General features: G+C 36.5%; 1 protein-coding gene across 8 annotated transcripts in view; it reads left to right on the plus strand.

Moving 5' to 3' along the window:
- The window catches only part of ZC3H13 (zinc finger CCCH-type containing 13), a 96,437-nt gene that overhangs the window by 36,705 nt on the left and 33,258 nt on the right, over positions 1 to 26,474 (plus strand). For all 8 annotated transcript variants that reach the window (XM_049646956.1, XM_049646961.1, XM_049646964.1 and 5 more), the window contains 3 exons: positions 3,757 to 3,954; positions 22,248 to 22,558; positions 25,113 to 25,577. In XM_049646956.1, the coding sequence (XP_049502913.1) occupies positions 3,757 to 3,954; positions 22,248 to 22,558; positions 25,113 to 25,577 (974 nt within the window). The remainder of the gene's footprint in view (positions 1 to 3,756; positions 3,955 to 22,247; positions 22,559 to 25,112; positions 25,578 to 26,474) is intronic.

Raw genomic sequence — 26,474 nt, forward strand, 5'->3', positions numbered from 1 at the left:
TTCTAAAATAAAGGTATGACCATATGATTTCACTCATATATGGAATTTAACAAAGCAGAGGAACATATGGGGGGTGGGGATGAGAGAGAGAAGGAAACAAACCAGAAGAAGAGACTTTCAAAGATAGAGAACAAACTGAGGGTTGATGGAGGGATGTGGGTAGGGGATGGGTTAATTGGGTGATGGGTATTAAGGAGGGCCCTTGTTGTGATGCGCACTGGGTGTTACATGTAAGTAATGAATCCCTGATTGCTACTCCTGAAACCAGTATTGGGTTGTGTGTTAACAGAATTTAAATAAAAATTTGAAAAGAAAATAAAGGTACAAAATGTTTCTGTTTAAAAGAAAATTGATAGAGAACAATAAAATAAATGTCTGTGTCCCATCTGCTGTCCTTCAGAGCTTTTTTTTTTTTTTTTAAATAAAACGTAACACACCTTTGTATTTTTGTCCCTCTCTTGAATTTGTTTTTGGTACTTGAGCATGTGTGTTTATACTTTCATGTGTATTATTTTTATCTACTTAGTCGTAGTACTTATATATTAAAGCTTTGCTTCTGCAACTTTCTTTTTCACTTAACATTTTTTATATTTGTATTGATCTATGTAGCCTTTTGTCATTTGAGTATTTATACTATGTGTTTACTCTTCTGTTGTTGAACTTATAAGTTGTTTTCAGTTTTTCACTGTTACAAATTATACACAGTGAACATTTTTCTTGTCTCCTTGTGCACATGGTCATGAGATTAGATTCTTAGTTTATACTAAGCAATATGAATATATTATTTAGAATTACTGCAGTAGCCAGTTGAAATAAAGGCAGAAATGAGTAAATATTACATTGAGGGACTAAGAATAAGACAGAAGACATTTTTCTATTTAATGTCACTCTGTACTATTTAAATTTTTTTTTTTAAATTTTTTTTTTTTTTAACGTTTATTTATTTTTGAGACAGAGAGAGAGAGCATGAACAGGGGAGGATCAGAGAGAGAGGGAGACACAGAATCTGAAATAGGCTCTAGGCTCTGAGCAGTCAGCACAGAGCCCGACGCGGGGCTCGAACTCACGGACCGTGAGATCATGACCCGAGCCGAAGTCGGACACTTAACCGACCGAGCCACCCAGGCGCCCCTAAATTTTGTTTTAATGAAAGCGTATACACTAATTTTGTTCAAGGAAAAAAGCTAAATAAACTAACCTCTTTCAACATACAACCAGTTGGCAAACTATCTGAATCCACCATGAAACTCATATTTGTCTTCCTTCTAGTTTCTAGAGTTTTTAACCCTATTTCGGACTCCAGTTACTTTTTGCCTAGGTTATTGTATCATCCTTCTACTTTATCTAGTGTCCACTCTCCTGTGCACATAGACATTTCATTCCTCAACCCCCTGTATTCATTCGTTTTACGGATGTTGTGAGAGAAATCTTGAAAGAACGATTGCAGTTAATTTACTATGCCATTGAAAAATTCTGTGGTTTTCCATTTGGTTGAATAAAATTCAGATTCTTTGTTTGTTTGTTTTAATGTTTATTCATGTGAGAGCTAGAGACAGTGCGAGCAGGGGAGGGGCAGAGAGAGGGGGACACAGAATCAGAAGCAGGCTTCAGGCTCTGAGCTGTCAGCACAGAGTCTGATACAGAGAAAGAAAGGATCTAAAAATGATAGATGAAATTAATTGAACTCTGTGCCACAAGTGGGAGGTACATTCTGTGCCATTACGGAGAAATCAGTTGACTTAAAAAAGGTTGAAAGATCTTGTTGCCTTTAGAATGTGCAGAACCAATTTTGACCCCTGTAGTTGGAAGGCACTTGAAAAGCCTATATTGTAACATAATTGTGATTTCCAACTACGTATAGTTTTGAAGGAAATATGAAGAAATTCTATACCATAGTGAGTGTATTGATATAATTCTGTTGTTATAATAGCTTAGTCCCAAAATCTGAGTTTAATGCTACGGAGGTTTATTTCTCAGAGCAAATCAGAGTGGGTGTTTCTGATTAACAGGTGGCTCTCTTATGCATAAAGATTCAGTAACCCAGGCTCCTTTTGAGATGGCTTCACTTGGGTTTTGTGGACATCAAAAAATGGAACGCCTAAAGAAAAAAATTAATTGGAGTACTGCTCTTATTGGGCTCTACAGTTTACAATTGCCTGGAGTATGAGGATCATTTATTAGGCCTGGTAGTGGTGTACAATTCCACAAGCATTTTTGCCCAGAACTTGGTCACTTGGCCATGTATCTCATTTCAAAGAAGTCTAGACAGTATAGTTCCAGCAGTGTGCCCAGGACAAAATTTAGTAAACACCTAGCTAGTCTCTGTCACAGGAAGTAATGTGAAAATACAGTTTGTGTCAAGAATTCCTCTATTATTTTATCTTTAAAATAATTTTTAAGTAATTTTCCATTGGGGCGCCTGGGTGGCTCAGTCTGTTAAGCATCCGACTTCGGCTCAGGTCATGATGTCACAGTTAGTGAGTTCAAGCCCCACGTCAGACCCTGTGCTGACAGCTCAGAGTCTGGAGCCTGCTTCAGATTCTGTGTCTTCCTCTCTACCCCTCCCCTTCTTGGGCTCTGTCTTTCTCTCTCAAAAATGAATAAACGTTAAAAAAATTTTTTTTTAAATAGTTCACTGAGTTCTGGAAGAGGTTAAAAAAAGAAAACCTAGATATATCTTCATGAAAATTTTAATTTCTAAGGAAGAATTATAATCATCCCAGCTGAAAAACTGGGTAACATGCATAGGGAAAAAAAATGGACTCTACATTTTTCATCTACACTAAATGTTATAAGATATTGTAACAATATTTATAGAGGTCTGAGGTAAAAGGATATTGATACCAAAATACTGTATTCAGTCAAACTATTGTGCAGGTATGAGGTAAAGACAGATAACTTTGGATACATAAGGGTCAAAGTCACACCATTTGGATAAAATTATTTAAAGTGCTAAGTTAAAGAGAATATTCCACACCCAAAAATCACTTTTAGGTAGATTAAGTGTAAAAGACAGAATTCCCAAAAATTAGAGGACTGTTTTTGTAACCTTAGAGTTGAGAAATATTTCTTAACTCGAAGATTTAAATGAATGTTTATTAACAATGTTTAGGATTTCATTTATAGATGATATAATTTTCTGTTCCTTATAATAAAACATGGAGGCCACCTAAAAACTTACCAATCTGAAACTGTTTAGTTATGGAGCATATCTATTTGATGAAATTCAATACAACTTATAAAAATTATTACATCTATTTTTTGTTGTAGAAAGATCCCCATGCTGTGTTTAGTACAAAAAATTTTAGAAAACGTTGTAAAAAGATTGGGGGAGGGGGAAAGAGACATGGAAAAAGTGTGGGCATATATCCAAGTTGTTAACAAGGGTTATCCTTGGGTAGTGGAATTATACATGATTTTTATTTTCTTCATCTATCTTTCTATATAAGCTAAAAAAACAAAACAAAAAAAAGTAGTTCATGAAGTTGTCCTGTGTCATTTCTTTTGTTGGAAAGAATCTTCCTATTCCACCTCTATCTTTCTCTCAGAAACCTACCCTTTAAAATTATGTAAGTGGCAAGTAAATTATTCGCTCATTTCTGTGTGTTGCTTTTTTTCTGGATATTGATTACTATTGCGTAAGATAGTAAAAGGCAAGGCATTGGAAGGAATGCTACCATTTTTAAAATGAAAAAATACCCATTTGACCTCCGAAAAGTAATTGGACCTCTAATGATAGCTTTGTGTCACCTTCAGGAATTCAAAAGGCAACCAGAGTAAAAAGAAAGGACCTCGAACGCCTAGTCCACCCCCTCCTTTACAGGAAGATATTGTTCTGGGGAAAAAATATAAAGAAAAGTATAAAGTAAAAGACAGGATAGAAGAAAAACCAAGAGACGGAAAGGACAGAGGACGAGATTTTGAAAGACAAAGAGAAAAAAGAGACAAGCCAAGGTACGTAGGATTGTATGTTTTCGGCACTCTTTTGTAGAATCTAAAATCCTTTTCATAAGCTTTTTAGGCATTACTGTAATAGATTTTTTTCCGTGTTTTAAAACTCTGTGTATGTGTACTTAATAATTCCCATATTGAGTTAGGGATAATTCAGTAAACGGTACCTTAAACATTTTTTTTACGATCATGAAATAATAAAATTTTCAATCTTAACCATTTTTAAGTATACAGTTTAGTAATGTTGAGTATATTCACATTGTTATGAAACAGATCTCCAGAACGTTTCATCTTGTGCATCTGAAATTCATCTGAATACCCATTTAAATGACTCCCGTTCCCCTCTAACCCCCAGGTCCCCAGCCCCTAGTAGCCACCATTCATTCTATTTTCTGTCTTTATGAATTTGACTGCTTTAGATACCTCATGTAAATGGACTCATTTTGTTTTTTTGTGACTTATTTCACTTAGCATGATGTCTTTAAGCTTCATCCATGTTGTAGCATGTGACGGGATTGCCTCACCTTTTAAAGCTGAATATCCCATTGCCTGTAGATCCAATTCTCTGTTGGACGGATGGGTAACTTCCACCTCTTGACTGTAAATATCTCTTCAAGACCCTTCTCTTGATTCTTTGGATATGTACTCCAAAGTTCGTATGATAGTTCTGTTTTTAATTTTTTGAGGAAATTTCATACTGTTTTCCATACCCGTTGGCCCATTTTACAACCCCACCAACAGTGTACAAGCGTTTGAGTTTTTCCACATCCTCACCAACATTTATTATTTTTTGTTTTTTGGACAGTAGCCGTCCTAATAGATGTGAGGTGATACCTCATTGCGGTTTTGATTTGACATTTCACTGATGATTAGTGATGTTGAGCATCTTTTCACATATTTGTTGACCATTAGTATATCATCTTTGAAATAATGTCTGTTTAATTCTCTACCCAATTTTTAATTGAGTTATTGATTTTTGTTCTTAAGTTTTAGGAATCTATTATCTATTCTGGATATTAACCTCTTACCAGATATATGATTTATGAGTATTTTCTCCTGTTTATAGGTTGCATTTTCACTCTTTTGATAACGTCTTCTGATGCACCAAAAGTTTTGTGCTTGTTGTGGTCCCATTTGTCTCTTTTTGTTCTTATTGCCTATACTTTTCGTGTCATTTCCAAGACGTTATTGCCATATCCAATGTTATAAAGATTTTCTGTTATGCTTTTGTGTTGGAGTTTTATAGTTTTACATCTTACACTTAGGTTTTTAATCCCTTTGGAATTAATTTTTGTACATAGCGTAAGTTAAAGGTCCAGCTTTGGGGCGCCTGGGTAGCTCAGTCAGTTAAGCATCCAACTTCAGCTCAGGTCATGATCTCACAGTCTGTGAGTTCGAGCCCTGCGTCGGGCTCTGTGCTGACAGCTCAGAGCCTGGAGCCTGCTTCAGATTTTGTGTCTCCCTCTCTCTCTGACCCTCCCCTGCTCATGCTGTGTCTCTCTCTGTCTCAAAAATAAATAAAAACATTAAAAAAAAAAAAAAAAAGATAAAGTTTTATTTTTTTTTTTTTTTTTTTTTTTTTTGCATGTAGATAGCCAATTTTCCCAGCGCTGTTTTTTGAAAAGACTGTCTTTTCCCCATTGAGTGGTCTTGGCCCCCTTGTTAGAGATCATTTGATCATATATGCAAGGATTTATTTCTGGGCCCTCTGTAGTATTTCACTAGTCTGTCTTTATGCCAGTACCACACTGTTTTGATGGCTTAGCTTTCGAATACATTTTAAAATCAGGAAATGTGAGTCCTCTCACTTTGTTCTTCTATTTGAAAATTATTTTGACTTATTTACATGTCCCTTGGAATTCTATATCAATTTTGGGATGAATTTTTATATTTCTATGAAGAATGCCATTGGGATTTTGATTGCGATTGTGTCAAATCTGTAGGACGCTTTGGAGATTAAGGACATCTTAACAGTTTTAAGCCTTTCAGTCTGTGAGCATCTTTCCACTTATTTGTGTTTCCTTGAATTTATTTCAACGATGTTTTGTAGTTTCCAGTGTACAAGGTTTTCAACTGCTTGGTTAGGTTTATTCCTAAAGTGTTATATTCTTTTTTTATGCTACTGTAAATGGAATTGTTTTCATAATTTCTTTTTCAGATTGTTCATTGTTAGTGTATAGAAACAACTGGTTTTTGTGTGTTGATTTTGTGTCCTGCGATTTGACTGAATTTATTAGTTCTAACAGTGCGTGTGAGTGCATGCACACATGCACATAACCCGTAGGCATTTCTACGTATAAGATCCTGCCATCTTAGAATGGAGACAGTTTTACCTCTTCCTTTGTATTTTGGTTGCCTTTCATTTCTTTTTCTTGCCTATTTGCTCTGGCTAGACCTTCTAATACCATGTTGAAAAGAAATGGGAGTGGGCGTCCTTGTTCCCAATCTTAGAAGAAAAGTTTTCAGTCTTTCACCATTGAGTATGATGTTTGCTCTGGACTTTTCATAAATTGCTTTGTTAAGTTGAGATTGTGTTTTTCTGTTCTTAGTTTGTTAAATGTTTTTACCATGAAGAAGTGTTGAATTTTGTCAAATCTTTTTTCTATACTTATTGAGACGATCATGTGATTACTTAATTCTGTTACGTGGTACATAGTATATCGATTGATTGCTCTATGTTGAACCATTCTTGCATTCCAGGAACTAATCCCCCTTGGTCATGGTGTGTAATCCTTTTAATGTGTTATTCAATTCTATTTGCTAGTACTTTGATGAAGAGTTTTACATCATTATTCATCAGAAATAATGGTCTGTAGTTTTCTTGTAGGGTTTTTATCTGGCTTTGCTATCAGGGCCTCATAGAATAAGCTTGCAAGTATTCCCTCCTCTAGTATTTTTGGAAGAATTCCAGAGGACTAGTGTTACTCCTTTAAATGTTGATAGAATTCTTCAGTGAAGCCATGTGGTCAGGGTTTATCTTTGGGGGGAAGTTTTAGATTACTGATTTAATCTCCTTACTCATTATTGGTTTGTCCAGATTTACCGTTTATTAAATGAGTCAGTCTAGGTAGGTTGTGTGTCTAGGAATGTATCTATTATTTCTAGGTTATTGGAATTTGTGGATGTACAGTTTTTCATAGTATTATCTTTTTTTTATTTCTGTGGCATCACTTGTATTGACCCCACTTTCCTGATTTTAGTTATTTGAGTCTTCTTTTTTTTCTTGATCTAGCTAAGGATTTATCAAATCTTTTAAAAAATCCAGCTTAGTTTTGTTGATTATTTCTATTGTTTTTCTGTTCTCTATTTTGATCTTTAATCTTCATTATTTTCTTCCTTCTGCCAGCTTTGGATTTAGTTTATTCTTTTTGTAGTTTTTTGAGGTGTCAAATTAGGTTGTTAATTTGAGATCTTTCTTATTTTTAATGTATACATTTATCTATGAAATTCTTTTTAGCTCTGCTTTAGCTGCATCTCGTAAGTTTGGGTATGTTGTGTTTTCATTTTCATTTCTTCCAAGGTGTTTTCTAATTTCATTTGTGACATCTTTGACTCATTGATTAAGAGTCTGTTGTGTAATTTCCTTATATTTGAGGATTAAATAACATAACTCTTAAAACATAAGCAAAGTACTCAGTAAATATACTCTTTATTTTCCTACTTTAATAATAAATTGCAGTATGATAATATATTAAAATGCCTTTCTATTTTCGGATTTTCACTTTGTAAAACTTGAGTTCTATTTTTCTCCCTTGTGATCAGAAAAAATACTTTGTATGATTTCAGTCTTGAATTTGTTAAGACTTGTTTCATGGCCTGAAACATGGTTTGTCCTGGAGAATGTTCCATGTACACTTGAGAGGAATGCATATTCTACTACAGTTGGGTGCAGGGTTCATGTATCTGTGAGGTCCAGTTGATCTACATAGTGTTGTTCAAACCCTCTGTTTCCTTATTGTTCCTCTGTCACTTAATCAACATTAACTTTTGGTGTAAATGGAATTACATAAAAGAGCCAGCCAGTGAAAGAGCTGAGACCCTTCTGAAAATCTGTGCATTTTAAACTTAATAACTGTGTCAGAATTTAGTTAAGTCACTGCATTAACTAATTTAGATCGTATGTTTTTCAATAAATTCTTTCTCATCAGCCAGTTTTCCCTCTAATGATGGTACTTCTTAAAGAGCTGTTTACAAAACTGAAAAATAAGGAGTGCTTGATTTTTAAAATTCATTTATTTAATGTTACTTGGGAGCAAATTTTTTTTTGTAAAAATTAACTTGAAGGTAATATTTTTGTGGCTCATAAAAATGCTTACAGATTTAATTGGGATGCTTTCCCCCTATTCATTTTTTAAATTAGTTTTCAAATTTGTCCTTTCATGAAATTAATATTTCCTCAAGAAAAAAAATGTAACTCTTTAGAGGGCTCTCAGTCTCTTTTCTTCTTGAGTTACAGCATGTTGGAGAATGCACCAGCCTTGAAATTACACAAATAGGAACTTGTATCTTGGCTCTGCCAGTTACATGATGTGAGACCCTGAATAAGTTGTTTTCTCTGAGCCTCTCTTTCTTCAACTGTTAAACATGCCTGATACAGCCTCATAGGGTTGAGGTGAGGATGAAATGAGATAATGCTTTAAAAAATAAGCAAAGTACTTAATAAATACACTGTGTCTTCCTACTTTAATGGTAAATTACAATGTAGTGATACTTAAAAATACCTTTCCATTTGCAGGTTTTCACTTAAAAATGTAGCCATAAAGATATCCTTTTTTTTTTTTCCCCCTGATGCTTATGCACGATCCTATTTAGAATCAGCTGTTAGTAATAAGGGCTTAATATGGGGGCGGGGGACTTAAGTACCTAAAGCAATAGTGTCCGAACTTGAAGTCTATCGAGAAGTATTAATACCTGATTTCAATCCCCAGCTTTTCCTAGCTAATTAGTATGGGGAGCTGCCTTGATGTCTAGATTTTTAAAAGCTCATTGGGTGATTGTAATGTTCATCAAAGTTTGGGAACATTAACTACATACATTGGAATTTATTTTCTCATTTAAAGAAATTCAGAGGAAGGCAGTCCAAGACCGATAACACTGCTCGTTCCACCAAGTCATTGGGGATCCAGGTAGTAGCTGTCTTCCTTTTGCATGCTTCCATCCATATTCCAGGCAGGAGAAAAAATGAAGGGAAGAAAGCCTTAATTTTCCTGGAAGTCCCACACACTATTTCCTGTTACATCTTAATTGGCCAGAATTTAGTTTCATGGCTACATCTAGAGAGGAGGGTGTCTTAGAATTGTAATCCTTTAAACAAAAAAACAAAAAAAAAAGAGAAAGAAAGAAATGTAATCCTTTAGCTGAGCATATGGCTGACCCAAATAAAATTGGGTTTACTAAAGAGCAAGGAGAGAATGGATTGGGATAGCTGGTTGCAGTCTCTGCTACATTCATGGGATGCCATTTCTGTTCATTGTTTTTAAGTACCATTCTTCTTAATTAAGTAGCAAGATTATTAGAGTTTTAAAAGCAACATTACCTGACACTTTATCTGGGGTGCTCTGTGAACTGATATTTGTAATATAATTCGGGATAAATTATCTACCTAGTAAGCAGTTAACTTAGCCTTATAAGTTCAACAAAACCCAGTCTTTTCCCAAAAAATATATTTTGGTGATAAGCTTAGTCCTTTCCTTGTCTTGATAAGAGATCATCTTGTCGTACTTAGATGAGTCGATTTTTTTCTCTCCCATTATGGTGACTTGACTTAGAAGAACCAGAATGACCCTGTGAACTGCTGCTAGGACCTAATATCGTGTTAAATATTTATATTTAATATCATGTTAAATAACACGACCGAATATCGTGTTAAATATTCTTGCTCATTTACATTTTAAGAAGTATTTTGGGGCATCTGGGTGGCTCAGTCGGTTAAGCATCCAACTCTTGACTTTGGCTCAGGTCATGATCTCAAAGTTCGGGAGTTCAAGCCCCACCTTAGGCTCTGTGCTGACAGAGCTCTCTCTCAAAATAAATAAGAATAAACTAAAAAAAAAAAAAAAAAAGTCCCAAATAACCCTGAAAAAAGAAGTCTATATTCTTTAATGGTTCTTGGTATTCTAATTTTGTTATTTTGACCCAGAAATCTCTGAGACATGATTTTTAACGTATGTCCCTGGTACTTCACCATTGAAATGGTAACATATTTTGTATTATGAGAAACTGTGTACTACACAGGTTGATTTTTCTTTTCCAGTGTTTCTGGTGGCTGTCTCCACCAGGAGCAACAAGGTATATGTAGGACTTACCTGTTACTTAGTATATAGAAAAATCTGAACTTGGTTTATTTTGTTTATCTAAAGAAACAAGGCAGCAGAGTGGGTTACTGCTTTAGCGGGTACCTGAATTGCATTGGAGTTCTGAAGCCATATATTGCAAAGTTGAGAAGGGCCATTTTGATTTAGGAGGAGTTCGTTTAATTTACAGGGTTTTTTTTTTGAGGTGGATCTATTATTTTAATATATCTCCATTACTGTGAAAAGAGAACTTATTCTCAAATGAAGTATTGTATCAAGAATCTTTGTCATGCTTTCAGATTGGTGGGATATGTAATTAAAGGTTAGCGTCTAAATTCCTTTTGGAGAAAATTGCCCTTTAAAATTAATGCAGATGGGAGCGCCTGGGTGGCTCAGTCGGTTGGGGATCTGATTTTTGCACAGGTCATGATCTCATGTTCCGTGAGTTCAAGCCCCACATCTGGCTCTGCACTGACAGCTCTGAGCCTGGAGCCTGCTTCAGATTCTGTCTCCCTCCTTGTCTGCCCCTCCCCCACTTGCACTCTGTCTCTCTCTCTCTCAAAAGTAAGATAAAAACATAAAAAACATTGTTTTAAATTAACTTAGATGTTGTAATGAGCTTATTCGGAATATTCTGATTATCAGGATGTGTTGTGCTTAAGTGAAAGTATGCTAATATATTTATTCAGTTATTGGGTATAGGGATAGGCATTGTTCTAAAAGTTGGTGATGCAGCAGTGAACAAAAATGTTCTCAGAAAGTTTTGTTACTACAGGTAGAAGTAATATAGTAATCATGTGTATAGAAAATTACATTTCTCTGAATATGGACATTTTTTTATTTTTCCAGGTAGAACTTGCAAGGCCTACTGGGTGTAGGGGATTGCTTACATTTCTTAAGGATGGTTCCCTATTTAGTTACTAGAAGAGTATGCGTATGTGTGGGACAAGTGGTGCAACAAGACCATATGGTCCTATGACTTAAGTCCTTCTCCCTGTCTTCTGGGTCTCATCTGAAGTCCACAGCCTTCTACGTCAAGGGCTCCTAACCTGAGATCCATTGGTAGATTTTAGGGAATCTGCACATTTCTTGATTTGTGGGTATAATTTTACTGGTGTGTGTTTTGGCGAGAGGGAAAGTACCTATTGCTTCCCAGAAAAATTCATGATTCTCCCCCTCTCTTTGCCACTCATCTGGCTCTTGAGGATTTGAGTATCTTCCCCCCAGACCTTCATTAGCCACGTCAACTGTGTTAAGAATATACTCCATTCCCAGAATATTTGTTAATTTGAATAGCACTATATTCTGTCATGTTTTGAAGAGAATAGTTTGGAGGCCATGGTTTTAGAAGAATGTTTCTAATCAGTGTCTTCCCGTTTGACAGGTAGACTTTACTCAACTATGATTAAAACCTGAATACCACTTGTTTATCCAAAAAAAAAAAAAAAAAAAAGCCTTACAGGTTTTATTACTCTACTTTTAGAAAATGTAGCAATTTCCCATTACATTTTTGTAAAATAAACTTTCCGTGACCTGCTCTGTACAGAAGATGGTAAAATCTTGATTACCTGGAATTCAACTAAATCATTTTTATTCTGTAATTTGTTTTAGAAGAGGTGTAGTACACAGAAAAATAACGTTCAAATTACATATTTAGTCAGAAAATCACTTGTGAAGGGAATATTTTGTGAGTATGAATATTCCTAACCTGTAACATCTAGATAACCCTAAAGTGGATATTTACAATGATGTTTCACTGGGCTTGTAATACTTTTCATCAGTGAAAATCCATATTCTGTATACATTGCTGAATAAGGAAAGTGAACCAAATTATTAGTGTACTTTAAGAACAAAGGCTTACACAAGCACAAACTTTTTGGATTAGTAGTTAACCAGAGGACTTAGCTAGCAATTGTATATAGCCCGTTCTGCTGGACATTTGGTTAAATATGGTTTTATTGATGGATAGTAATATGTCTTAATCAAGTTGTAGGATGCAGAATTTTGTGTTAAATGAGAAGAATGTAGCTAATCACTTAAAAAAAAACAAACAAACACACACTTCATTATAATTACCTGAATATAGAAATCTCCTTCTTGATAGTACAAATGCTTGCATGATGAGTCTTACCCAGATTTCAAAGACAGATCTCATCATTCAAAACTTGTTGGCTTTGACTTCAATTTAGTAGAATAAGCAAATTATCATCAAATTGACAATCTTATTTCTCCTTTCAGTGATTGCACACATTTATCAAAATAATTAAATCAAAATGTTTCAGACCTTTGACAAGGAATGTTATTTATTGGATTTATTCCGTATTTACTATTCATGTATAGATACCATGGTCTGGACTGGCAGATCTCATCCTGTGGCCATGAGCCACAGGATAGGGAATAGTCCATTTGTTCACTGAGCATTTTCTATAGACTGAAGTATAGTTGTTTTTTTTTTTTAATTTTAATGTTTATTTTTGAGTGAGAGAGAGAGAGAGAGAGAGAGAGAGAGAGACAGAGTACCAGAGGGGGAGGGGCAGAGAGAGGGAGACAGAATCTGAAGTAGGCTTCAGGCTCTGAGGTGTCAACACAGAGCCCGACACGGGGCTCGAACTCACAGATCACAAGATTACGACCTGGAACAAAATTGGACGCTTAACCAACTGAGCCACCCAGATGCCTCTGAATTATAGTTTCTTGAGTAAATGTGCACTAATGTTGGCTATATAGAGAGGGTGGAAAAATACTACACTAACGGTACTATTAGGGAACATGTCACACAGAAAAAAATAGAATCATATAATGATCCTTTCATGTCCATCTTGTTTCATCTATACCCCTATATACCTCCTCCTCCATCCAATATTATTTTGAAGCAAATCCCAAACATCTTACTACTTCATCTGTCTATATTGTAGGATATATCTCCAAAAGATCAGTACACTTAAAAATATATAATCAGTACACCAGTATCACACCTAAAAGAAAAAAAGAATAGTATAATTTTAAAATATAAATTTTAAAAGTATTGATGATTTAAATATCTTTTATAACGTTTTCCCAATTAAGGGATATTAACACAGGTAATCATGAAGGATATAAACACTTTTTAATATTAAAATGGAACCTTTGTAGTCAGGAATTGTTTATTTGAGGCATTTTTTTTTTTTTTCTGCATTTGATTGAACCCTGTGTATAGACCTAAAAAGTGTCTTCATATGAATGTGATTTAGGCTAGAGATACAAAATTAAGGCACTTAAAGAAATATGTAATATAGCTGAATATAATTCTATAATACACTAAATTTATGGTAGACTTGTGTTAAAAATTAGTTTTATTTATTTTTTTTAAGTAAGCTCTGTGCCCAGCTTGGGGCTTGAACTCTCACCATCCTGATATCAAGAGTCGCACGCTCTACTGACTGAGCTAGCCAGGTGCCCCCAAAATGAAAGGGTTTTATAAATATCAAAATAACGCAGTCACATTGGGGGGGAAATAGCAATTTCACAATTTTTGGTCCAATTGATCCAGTTTTGGGCTTTCATAGATGGGATATTGGGAAAATTTGTTGAGCTCATTAGAGAGTTACGAAATCTAGAATGGTGTTTATGTCCATACAAATTGTACTTGTATCTTTTGTCCAACATACTTGGCGAAATTAGAGACTTGAGAGGGGAGTTGTTCTCAAGCAGTTTCAGAGAGGTTTTCAGGAACAAGAGGTAGTTGGGAAGGTTCCAGTAATTGGTCCAGTCAGAAGTGTATACCATGGTAAATGGAGGCCAGATAGTCAATCGAGTAAAAATGTGGGGCTGCATAGTGGGGTTAATGAAAGGCACTCAGCTGCACCAGCAAAATCTATCCCAGTCTGGCTGTGGTTTGGTGGCATCTGGTGGTAATTTTTTTCACTGACAGTGAAATGACCTGTGACTGGATAGGACTTTCAGGACAATGGCAAGGATTTCAAGAATCTCCCTTACTTGGTTACCCATTTTGCTGGCCTGATCTTAGATGTTATGTCTGAGAAATGAGTCCAGAGCCTTGAGGACTTTTCTTTACCTTCCTCCTTCCCAAGACTGGTTGCTTGTTGTTTCTTGGTGTAGTCTGGTTTTCTCCCTCATCACCTCACCACCCCATCCCATCCCAGGAGAAAGTGATAACTTTAACTTGCTCCAGCAGGCAGAGGATAGGAGCCAGTTGCCTTCATTCAAATGTCTCCATTTGAATGAAGGCAACTGGCTCCTATCTTCTACCTGGCGTGTGTTGTTTCTGGATTTTATTTTATTCGGAATACTGACTCTCTTACTCCTAAAGCTTAAAAACAATCTTCTCATGTGTGCCAGGGATACCAAGTACTTGTCTCTTGTGACTTTCTATCACAATGGCGGATACAGTTTTTAGTTCACTAAGTCACGTGATTGAGCAAATCTGTGTCAGGCTCTTGAACAAGATTCTGAAAAATTCTATTATTGACTCTTGATTACAGCTCAGGTCATGATCTCATGGTTCATAGTTCAAGCCCTGAGTCAGACTCAGCGCTGATGTTGTAGAACCTGCTTGGGATTCTCTGTCTCCTTCTCTCTCTGCCCCTCCCCTGCTCACTCTTCAATCTCTCTCAAAATAAACATTTAAAAAAAATTCTTAAGCGATTTAAATGATAAATCTAGGTTTTAATAACATTGAAGGATGTGTTGATTTAAGGATTATCTTAACAGTCTTTATTCTTAAGTTGAGGCTTTTGAAATTTCTTCATCGCAAAATGCAAAATTGAAATTGACCCAGAATTATGAGTACTCGGATTAGGGTTACTTGTTTTATGTAGAATTGGTTAGTTTGCTTGAATCAAATCTGTTTTACAAGTACATTATATATTTATGAGAAGATCTCTTTCAAAAGCTTCCCACAGACAAAAGTATTCTCCTCTTTTTGTAGATTGTTGACTTAAAAACGTTTCCCCTTGCAGGGAGTATTTATCACCTGCTGCAAAGGGACAGCAAACTCTAGGTTTAAAACAAGTCCTCACACAGAAGCATTTTCTCTCTCCACCTGATGTAATTATTTAGACAGGTAAAATCTTGCTAGATTTTTTTTTTATTGAAGGATACTTGACACATAATGTTAATTTAGCTTCATGTGTACAGCACAGTGATTCATCTGCTCTGTACAGTATGCTGGGCTCACAAGCGTAGCTACCATCTGTCACCATACAGCGCTATTTCAATACCATTGACTGTGGCCCTTATGTTGTACCTTTTATCCTTGTGACTTATTTATTCCATAACTGGAAGCCTGTACCTCCCACTCCCTTTCACCCAGTTTGTCCATCTCCTCACTCCTCTTCCCTCTGACACCATCGGTTTGCCTCTTGAATTTACAGGTCTGTTTCTACTTTTTGTTTCTTTATTCGTTTGTTTTCTTTTTAGGTTCCACACGTAAGTGATGTTAGGTGGTGTTCATCTTTTTCGGTCTGACGTGTTGTGTAGCATAATACCTTTCAGGTCCATCCATGTTGTTGCCAATGGCAAGATCTCATTCTTTTTTATGGCTGAGTCCTATTCCATTGCACATATATACCACATCTTCTTTATCTGTTTATCTATTGATGAACAGTTAGGCTGCTTCCATATCTTGGCTATTGTAACTAATGCTCTAGTTAACATAGGGGTGCATATAACTTTTCAAATGCGTGGTTTTGTTTTCTTGAGGTAGATACCCAGTAATGAAATTACTGCATCATATGGTTTTTCTGTTTTTAATTTGGGGTACGGGGGGGACCTCCATAGTGCTTTTCCGAGTGACTCCACCAGTTTACATTCCCTATCAGCAGTGCACGAGGGTTCCCTTTTGTCCACATCCTCGCTAACACTTGTTATTTTCTTGTGTTTTTGATTTCTAGCCGTTCTGACAGTTGTAAGGTCATTGTCTCATTGTGGTTTTGAGTTGCATTTCTCTGATGATTAGTAATGTTGAGCATCTTTTCATGTGTCTGTTGGCCAGCTGTATGCCTTCTTTGGAAAAATGTCTCTTCAAGTCCTCTTCCCGTTTTTAATTGCAATTACTTGGTGTTTTTTTGGTGTTGAGTTATATACACTCTTTATACATTTTGGGTAATAACCCCTTACAGGATATATCATTTGCTACAAGTCTCTTCTCCCATTCAGTAAGTTGCCTTTTTGTTTTGTTTGGTTCCTTAGCTATACAAAAGCTTTTTATTTTGGTATAGTCCCAGTAGTTTATCTTTGCTATTGTTTCCCTTCCCTGAGGAGACGTATCTAGGAAAATGTTAAGGCAGATGTGAAAAAATTACTGCCTATGTTTTTTTCTAGAGGTTTTATGGTTTCAGGTCTTTAATCCGTTTTGAGTTTATTTTCATGTATGGTGGAAGAAAGGATCCAGTTTCATTCTTTTGCATGTAGCTGTTCAGTTTTCCAGCACCATTTACTCCATTTCCCCATTTAATCTTTCCTCTTTTGTCATAAATTAATTGACCACGTAAACATGGGCTTATTTCTGGGCTCTCTGTCCTGTTCCATTGAACTATGTGTCTGTTTTTGTGCCAGTGCCAATACTGTTTTGATCACTATAGTTTTGTAGTATATCTTGAAATCTGGAATTGTGATACCTCCAGCTTTGTTTTTTTCTTTCCTCAAGATTGCTTTGGCTATTCAGGGTCTTTTGTGGTTCCATACAAATTTTAGGATTATGTGTTCTAGTTCAGTGAAAAATGCTGTTGGTATTTTGATAGGAATTACATGGAATCTGCAGATTGCCTTTTGAACAATATTAATTCTTCCACTCAATGAGCATAGTAGGTCTTTCCATTTGTTATTTTCGATTTCTTTCATCAGTGTTTTATAGTTTTCAGAGTACGGGTCTTTCACCTCCTTGTTTAAGTTTACTCCTAGGTATTTGATTGTTTTTTGGTGCAGTTGTAAATGGAACAGTTTTCTTTTAAAAATTTTTTTTTTTCAACGTTTTTTATTTATTTTTGGGACAGAGAGAGACAGAGCATGAACGGGGGAGGGGCAGAGAGAGAGGGAGACACAGAATCGGAAACAGGCTCCAGGCTCCGAGCCATCAGCCCAGAGCCTGACGCGGGGCTCGAACTCACAGACCGCGAGATCGTGACCTGGCTGAAGTCGGACGCTTAACCGACTGCGCCACCCAGGCGCCCCATGGAACAGTTTTCTTAATATCACTTTGCTACTTTGTCATTGTTGTATAGAAATGCAATCAATTCCTGTGTAGTAGTTTTTCACCTTGCACCTTTACTGAATTCATGTATTCTGATAGTGTTTTGGTGGAGACTTCAGGGTTTTCTCCTTATAGTATCATGTCATCTGCAAATAGTGACAGTTTAATTTCTTCCTTACCAATTTGGATGTCTTTTATCTCTTTTTCTTGTCTGATTGGTGTGGCTAGGACTTCCAGTGCCATGTTGAATAATAGCGGTGAGAGTGGACATCCTTGTCTTGTTCCTGATCTTAGAGGAAAAGCTCTGTTTTTCACCATTGGATATGATGTTAATTGTGGGTTTGTCCTAGATGGCTTTTGTTATGTTGAGGTATGTTCCTTCAAAAGCCACTTTGTTGAGAATTTTTATCATAAATGGATGTTGGATTTTGTCAGTGCCTTTTCTGCATCTGTTGAGATGTTCATAATGATTTTTATCCTTTGAGATCTTGCTAGATTTTGAATGACACTTCCCTGCCTAAATCTCTTCAGGGGTTTTCTTCATGCTGAGAATAAAATCCAGACTTTTACCATGACCTGGATGACTTCACATCATCTGACCTTCTCTCATGTAACTCTCCACTCATAAGTTGAAGCTACCCTTGTCTTTCTGTTTTCCTCATGTCTGGTGATATCTCTTGCCTGCCTTCTTTGTTGTTGCTGAACCCTATGCAAGGCAAGTTCTGTCCCCAGATTTTCAGCTCATGGTTCAGATTTCACCTTCTCAGTCAAGGCCCTTTCCTTCCAAGCAACCTAAAGTTGTCTGCCTCACATTTATTTTATTTTTTGGACCTAACAGTTTCTGTTTCATTACCCTGTTTTACAAACTTTGTTGCATTAACGAGCTGAAATTGCTTTGCTTTCTTGGTGGTGGTCTACTTCTAGACCATATAGTTAGGGCAGACTGGTTTTCAGTCCACTGGCTGTCTTATTTTAGGGGTGTTGTCATAAATAGGAAATGAGTTATTATATGGAGAGTACTTAAAACGGTGTCATGTACACAGCAATATATGTGTTACCTGCTGTTATTATTGGTATTATTATTATTGCTATTGTTATTATTATTATTATTATGTGAGTGGTTTTGTCTGCCTTCTTTGCCTCTGCATTCTTAGTGCCAAAAATAATGCTTGGAGCATAGAAGGTGCTCACTTAATATTTGCTCAGTGAATTAAAATGACTATTTTATATAAGGATATGTTTCTTATGTAAAATAAAACAGCTTAAATATTTCTATGTGTGAAATCTGTATCGTGTTATATTGTATTTTACCACAGGAAGCAGATTTTGATAGTGTTCATAGTCCATTTGTGGGGTTTTTTTAAGTATACTTTTTGCATGATGATTTTAAAGGGTGAGTTATAACTGTTACATTATAAAAGCATATTTTCATATTGGAGGAATAGAAACCATCATTGTAAGAAAAATTGGTATTAGTAATTTTAAGAAAGTGTAGGGTAAACATATTGGTTTGTAGGTAAAATATAGTATCTTGAATGAGAGACATTTTTTTTTAACTTCATAATCTTTCACATTTTTCCCCAAATGAAATATACCCTAAATATTCTCATCTCATATTATGTCTTAATTATATCAGCATTAAAAACTTTTTTTATTAGAATCAAGTCAGAATAAAGATTGGCTTTCCCTATGTGCTATAAATCACAGTACTTTTGCTAACAGTGTGCAGTTTTCTGTTTTAAGGTATATAGCTTCTCTTCATGCAATAAACTCTTCTTTTTTCTTTATTTGAGCTTCAAATATCCCCTCTTTTTTCTCCCTCAGGTGAGAAACAATCCAGTTCCAGAGCCCAAGACTAGTTAATCTAAAATTACCGCCCTTCTAAGTAGAAATGTATTTTAATATATCTCTGCAGTAGTTTAGAAGCCAAAGTACTAATAATTTTTATCAGGTTTCAAAGACAGTTTTATTTCTTAGACTCACACATTTTCTATATGCAGAATGAACATAGGCCCAGGTCCAGTTAGGCTGGCATCCATAATTTGACCCATATTGTTTTGGTAACAGATCCTCTCTTTTCACTATTCTTTAGTTATCAGACTTTTAAAAGAATAATAACAGGAAGATATAAAGATGCTGTCTTAGCCAACTTGGGCTGTTATAACAAAATACCATAGACTGAGTAGCTTAAACTAAACAGATATTCATGTCTCACAGGTGTAGAGGCTGGGAAGTCCAAGGTTAAGGTTCTGACAGATGAGATCCCTGGGGAGAGGCTCACTTCATAGACGGCTGTCTTCTCACTGTGTCTTCACAGGGAGGGGGGAGAGAGTGAGCTCTGTTCTCTTCCTTTGCTTGTAAGGACACTAATCTCAAAATGGGAGCCCCACCCATAGGATCTCATCTAAACCAATTATTCCCAAAGACCCTCACCTGCAAGTACTATCACATCGGGGACTTGTGGAAATTGGGGGGACACAAACATTCAGTCCATAACAGATGCTGTTAAATTAAACCAACAGTTTTCCTAATTTTTTTTTTTCTTGAAGGCTAGGTAAACAGAAAAATGCTGAAACCATAACTTGATACCACGTTGGTGCTCTGACCTTAATTTGGTAGGGTGATTATCCTAAGCTTGAACTGAAGTTTTTTAAAACTTCCATCCTGTCAGCACCAAATTTGAATAGAAATGTGATTAGACTATAATTGTGTTTTTTCAGTGATATTATGAACTCTCATTTTTTAAGTTCTGTGAACTAATTACCAAGAGGTATTGCAGACATTCTTGAAACAATTTTTAGTATACTCCATAAGTAAAATTAACCAAAATCTCAGTTCATTGAAGAGCCACATTTTTTATTTTGTCAATTTAGATATTTCCAAATTGACTAGAACCTGATGAAATTGAAATTGGAAAGCACCAAACAAGAACCATTCTGATTCTCAATCTTGCAGTATTTTTCTGTTGACTAAGATGCATTTGAATGTCCATTGATGATAGATGGTTTTCCAAATTTGGGTAAGACTCTGTGAGCATTTCTACTCATACCTATAAGTAAAAACATTTCTGTTAAGAGTCGGTTAAATTACAGTGGCTTATGGCTTTTTTTTTTTTTTATGAAGAGGAAATAATTTTTATGAAAGACATGAAGGCTTAGTGGAATTGCTGATAACAAGAATATTTAGGTGAATATCTACTTCCCGAGTAGGGCAGCATGTTGTAGTTAGCTGACTTTTTTTAGTCAGTTATTAATCCAAAAGGTATTTTTGTGTACTTGCTGAAATCCTTGTTCTGCAAAATTCTTTCCAATATACTGGATCACTTTCCTGAGTCAGTAACATATATATTATGTATTTGAAGCTTTTATTGATAAAAGGTCTGCTAAGGCATCATTGATAAACAGCGTAGTTAAGGGCAGCAGTTCTCAATGAGGGGTGGTTTTGCCTCCCTGGGAACATTTGGCAATGTCTGGGGTAATTTTCGATTGTTATGAATGGGGGTAAGAGGGAGGTGGTGCTGGCGTCTGGTGGGTAGAAGTCTGGGGTGCTGCTGACATCCTGTGATGTACAGGACACCCCCCCTCCCCACTACAAAGAATTACCGAATACAAAAGGTCAGTACTGCCAAGAGTGAGAAACCCTGGGTTAGGATTGTGGATGCTAAAAACATCTCTATCATAGACACTGAATGTAAATCTAAAATACTTTGACCAGGACTCCAGAATCTTTTGGAACAAACATCTAGTCTTCAAAATGATTGTTTTGAGTAATATACTCATCTGGGTTATGTGGTCTCTGTTGTTTTTTAGACATTTCTTTTTAGTTATTGCACAAATGTATGTGTTCCAGCTTTCCATCACACACACATTTTGCATATTCATTGTAGACAGGGCCCAGGACATAACACATTGTAGGAGTGATTCAGATGTGCTTTGTGAGGTTATAAGTTGTTTCTCTGGCGTCAGTGAAAGAAGATTTGAAGGGCATAGAAGAAGCCTTAGATAAACCAATACTCATGAACTTAATCTGTGCTGGCTAAGAGTGAACATGGGTTATTTAAGATACAGACAGAGTATGGACAGTATGTCCTTTCCTTCACTGTAGCATTCTTTCCCCATCCTAAATGTCAACCCAGGCTGTGCAGGCTAGGTTTGGCTTAGCCAGTGATAACTTTTCCTTTTCCCTGCAGCCTTGAATTACCAGCCTTTCACAGCCACTTTCTGTCTAGATCTTCTAGTGGGTATTTTCTTCAGCTTTTTCTGGTTTCCTCCCTCCAAGTACCTACTCACACTGTCAGAGATGATCTCTGATAAGAGTGAATTCCATACTGTAAGTGAGGGTAGTTTTCTCCCTACCTGTGCTCAGGGACAGTGTTACCTGGAAAAGGAAGTGTACCTTAGAGCCAAAGCTTGGGAGCAAGGCAGTGCATATCTCATCTACAACTGTTGGCCTTGGGCTGACTTAAAATCAGATCTTAAAAAATTAACTTAGGGGCGCCTGGGTGGCTCAGTCGGTTAAGCGTACGACTTCGGCCCAGGTCATGATCTCACTGTCTGTGGGTTCGAGCCCCGCGTCAGGCTCTGTGCTGACAGCTCAGAGCCTGGAACCTGCTTCGGATTCTGCATCTCTTTCTGTCTCTGCCCCTCCTCCATTCGCACTCTGTCTCTCTCTCTCTCTCTCTCTCAAAAGTAAATAAACATTTAGAAAAAAAAATTAGTATTGTACAGCACTGTGAATTGAAATTTATCCTGGAATTATGGTTCACACTTTTAGCTTTAACATTCAGGCTCTTCATTGTTGCTTTTTTTTTACAGGTCTACTTCCCCAGTAGGACAGCATCATTCTCCTCTATCTTCTAGACATCACTCATCTTCCTCACAGTCAGGATCATCTATTCAAAGACATTCTCCTTCTCCTCGTCGAAAAAGGACTCCTTCGCCATCATATCAGAGGACAATAACTCCACCTTTACGACGCTCTGCTTCTCCTTACCCTTCACATTCTCTGTCTTCTCCTCAGAGAAAGCAAAGTCCCCCAAGACATCGCTCTCCAATGCGAGAGAAAGGGAGGCATGACCATGAACGAGCTTCACAGTCTCATGATCGGCGTCATGAAAGAAGGGAAGGTATGTACTTTATCTTGATTTTTTTAGAGTTCTTTAAGTATTTTCTTTATTAAAAAACCAGACATTCAGGTTTATTGTTATATTAAGGAAAAGAGGAGAACTGTGTTGTAAGTCTTCTGTAACAGAAGAGTTCTTGAGGGCAGTAGGAGGCACTTTTAATGATACGGGAACATAAGCTATGAAATGTATGGTGTAAATGGGCATTTTCGTGTATACTAAGGCGGTGCTTTCTTCCGGTGCTAGACATTTTGGACTGTCTGATTCTTAGAGTATCCCTCTAATTGCTTAGTTGATCCTTTAAAAAAAACAAAGATGTGAACGAAAGAAAAGCAGCAACCCAGGGGGTAGAGTTTGAAAGCATCAGACATTCATAAAGAGGTAAGGGCTGGGGGACCATTAAGAAGCTCTGTGTAAACCACGCGATCAAGTTTCTAGGTGTAACTCCAGAAAGAAGTAAGCAAAGCTGTTTTCCTTTCTGGATCCCTGAGAATTAAGTTAACTTTGGATTTGCTACTCCCTCTTCAAGCTGAGATGCTATTCTAATCTGGCAGTACATCTCTTTCTCTACTCCTTGTCCAAGCTTCTTGTCCTTATTTACTTAAAGTTTTTTCCTCACTTCTCCTGAGTTGGTGTTTGAACGTAATGAGTACTCAGGAAATACCGCTTATTTGCAACATTTCTGTTTAACATGCATTTTAAAATAAGCCTCTCCATGAGTATGTTACCGCAGTCTCCTATGAAAGGTGTTGAATTTGGTTGTTCTCTATCAACAGTGCAAGCAATAGTTAATCAGATTATTTTATTCAAGAAAATGATGAATGCATAGGTAGGGACCAGAGAGAACATCTGTTGCATAGAATTGCTTCTTGTGTACATGATTTTGGAACCAGATTGGCATAGCACTATTTATGGAACTTTGGTAAGATGGGAAAATTCTCTTAACACCTATCTATTAATTTTAATAAGATATTTAATTAGAGTTGACCAGGAATATAGTATATATTTAATGACCACTGACTGAATGAAAACTCTTTAGTGTGTTTAATAACTTTGTTTTGAAATAATGATGAGGGGAAATAGTATTCATTTAAGTCTTATAAGAATGCTTGTTTTGTGCTAAGAGTGGCTGATATTACAGGAAGAATCCATTTAATAATAAACCATGTGTTTAGTTTCTTTGTAAGGAAGGTGTTTCTTTAACCTTCACATAAGAGATGTAGCAGATGTTTGTTCCTCCATTTCGATGTCATTTTCTGAAATAAAACTAATTTTAGTGGAAGAATGGGGAAGTAGATGACAAAATACAGTAACTAGATACATTTGTAAAGACAGATGGGGGACCTGTGGAAAAAGGATCTGGTAGTGAGTGAACATATTTTTAGGCACAGTTGGCATTGAAAGAGGACTCGAAGTCACAGGTGTGCGCAAAAACGGATGGAGACCTATCAAATCCTTGCCTCATGCTTCTGTTCTTAAAGGCATTTGTGGATAGAAGCACATGGACAAAGTAACTGGCAGGAGTTATTAATGGCAGAATCTAGGGGGTCTTGTGGACACTAGGTGTTGAGGTGGCTGGAGAAGGTCTATAGACCTAGTTATGGGGCAAAGAGAAAAGAAGACAACTTACAATGTCTTAGGTATTAAACTACTACATTTGCTAAAATAGCCTCAGATCTTGAGGCAGTTCCAGAGTGTCTAAGAGCAACATATAAAGGAAACTGATTTAAAAACAAGGCAGTGTTTGTTTTTTGAGGTTCTCTTGTTAATCCTTTGACGTCATACCAGATTTATGCTATAATAAATTTATGCCTCTTCCAGGCATATCTAAAGAATAGTTTCTCTGCTTTGCAAATTCCCTTTAGAAAGGGGGTCGCCTGAGCCATTTAGGCTCTGGGCCTCTTATTTCTTCATTTACACTGACAAGGTTGAAATAAATGATCAGTGAGTTTTGTTTCAACTTCTTAAAAACTGCAGCTCTTTTCTTATTTTTCTATGAAGTATTAGAAAATGCTTTAAGTAGAGAAAACTTTAGAGACAGGAGTGATCCCACTAAACAGTTGAAGAAAAGAGAGGGTGAATAACAATATCCCTTTGCCAGCCACCTTACTAACTGTAGGCCACTCTTAAGTGCTTTAAGTACATTTGAGGTGGTCATGGGTGGTCTAGTCTGGTGGAGGTGGTTAAAGTCACTGTGTAGCTCTGGATCTAAAAGTAGTTCCTAAAAAATAAGCCATCAGTGATAGGAGATCAACTTACTTGTTTCATTTGTTGAAGATCTGTAAGTATGGGTAAGTTGGGGCACTGGAAGATCCTATTCAGAGTTTATCTAATCAAGAACAAAGTTATATCCAGGCGTTAATAAAATTACCTTTGGAATTTTAGCTTATATATGGTCTTAATTTTCTTATTTGCCCATGTTTTCTTTCTTTCTTGTCTGCAACGAACATGAATTACTATGTTTCAAAAATTGTTTAAGCTCCAAATTACGTAAATTGTCTTGTTTCTCAAAATTTTGTGAAAGGAATTCTAGTTCGTTCCCACACTTGCCTTACAGAGACCAGAAGCAAAAGAGATAGAGAAAAGGACACAAGAGAAGAACGAGAGTATGAACAGGATCTGAGCTCTTCTAGAGACCACAGAGATGACCGAGAACCTCGAGATGGCCGGGATCGAAGAGATGCCAGGGATACTAGAGACCGACGGGAACTGAGGGACTCCAGAGACATCCGGGACTCCAGGGAGATGAGAGATTATAGCAGAGATAACAAAGAGAGCCGTGATCCCAGAGATTCTCGGTCTGCTCGTGATACCCACGACTACAGGGACCGTGAAAGTCGAGACACCCATCGAAAGGAGGATGCCTATCAGGAAGAATCCCGAAGTTATGGCAGAAACCATTTGAGAGAAGAAAGCTCTCGTACTGAAATAAGGAATGATGCCAGAAATGAGTCTCGAAGTGAAATTAGGAATGACCGGATGGGCAGAAGTAGGGGGAGAGGTCCAGAATTACCTGAAAAGGGTAAGGTTTTTGACTTGTCAATAAACTGTATCTTGTATGTTTATGTAGAAATTATTAAATCATTTAAGGTTTCTTTTCTAAATGCATTCTTTTTTACATTCATTAGTCATCATTTTGTCAAAGTAATTTTCAACTAGTTGAATTTTGGCCTTCCCTATAAATTCCAAATAGGAAGCGTTAAATTCCTAAGATTTAGGAATTTGCCCAAGCAGCAAAAGATAAATGGATCCCGATCCTAAGATCCCCTGGTTGAATTATATCCAGTCATCCTACCCTCTTGATTAATGTGGAACGCTAAGAAAATTGCTGTCAGGCATAAAAGTAGAATGAAAAGAAAATAGTTTTTAGTAAACAGGTACATGTATGCTAAGATGATTATTCAAGTGGGATTAAAATGGTGGACTTTCAGACTTCATGGTATCAGACACGACTGTGTATCCCGCAGTGTGCTTGTGCTCGCTTCACACCACCTCCGATTATCGCATATCAGAATCTCGAGCCACTTTCCTTCCCCTAAAACGCATTTGCCATCACCCAGTAACTACCCACCTAAACGTATTTGTCTCCGAACTGCTTGGACTGAATTCGTTTTGGCCTTTTTCCCTCCACTGTCTTCTCTCCCTCCCCTAAAATGCTTCTACAGAATTCTGAGCACTCATTCTTTCTGTTGATCTTTTGGTCCATCTTGGTCAACATTACAGCTTCACACTAAGCTGAAGGTCCCTTACCTTCTCCTTCATAGTAGTCGTCGCTTTTCTTGGCCTTTTGCTTTTTCATACACGTTTTTTAAATGAGTTGTTTTTTTAAAAATTTCATGAAAAACTGTTGGATTTTTTTTCAAATGCATCAAATTGATGAATTTGTAACTTTTTCCTGTTAAAGCCTTGTACAGGTTTT

The sequence above is a fragment of the Panthera uncia genome (genome assembly GCF_023721935.1).
Source record: "Panthera uncia isolate 11264 chromosome A1 unlocalized genomic scaffold, Puncia_PCG_1.0 HiC_scaffold_16, whole genome shotgun sequence".
Classification (NCBI taxonomy): Eukaryota; Metazoa; Chordata; class Mammalia; order Carnivora; family Felidae; genus Panthera; species Panthera uncia.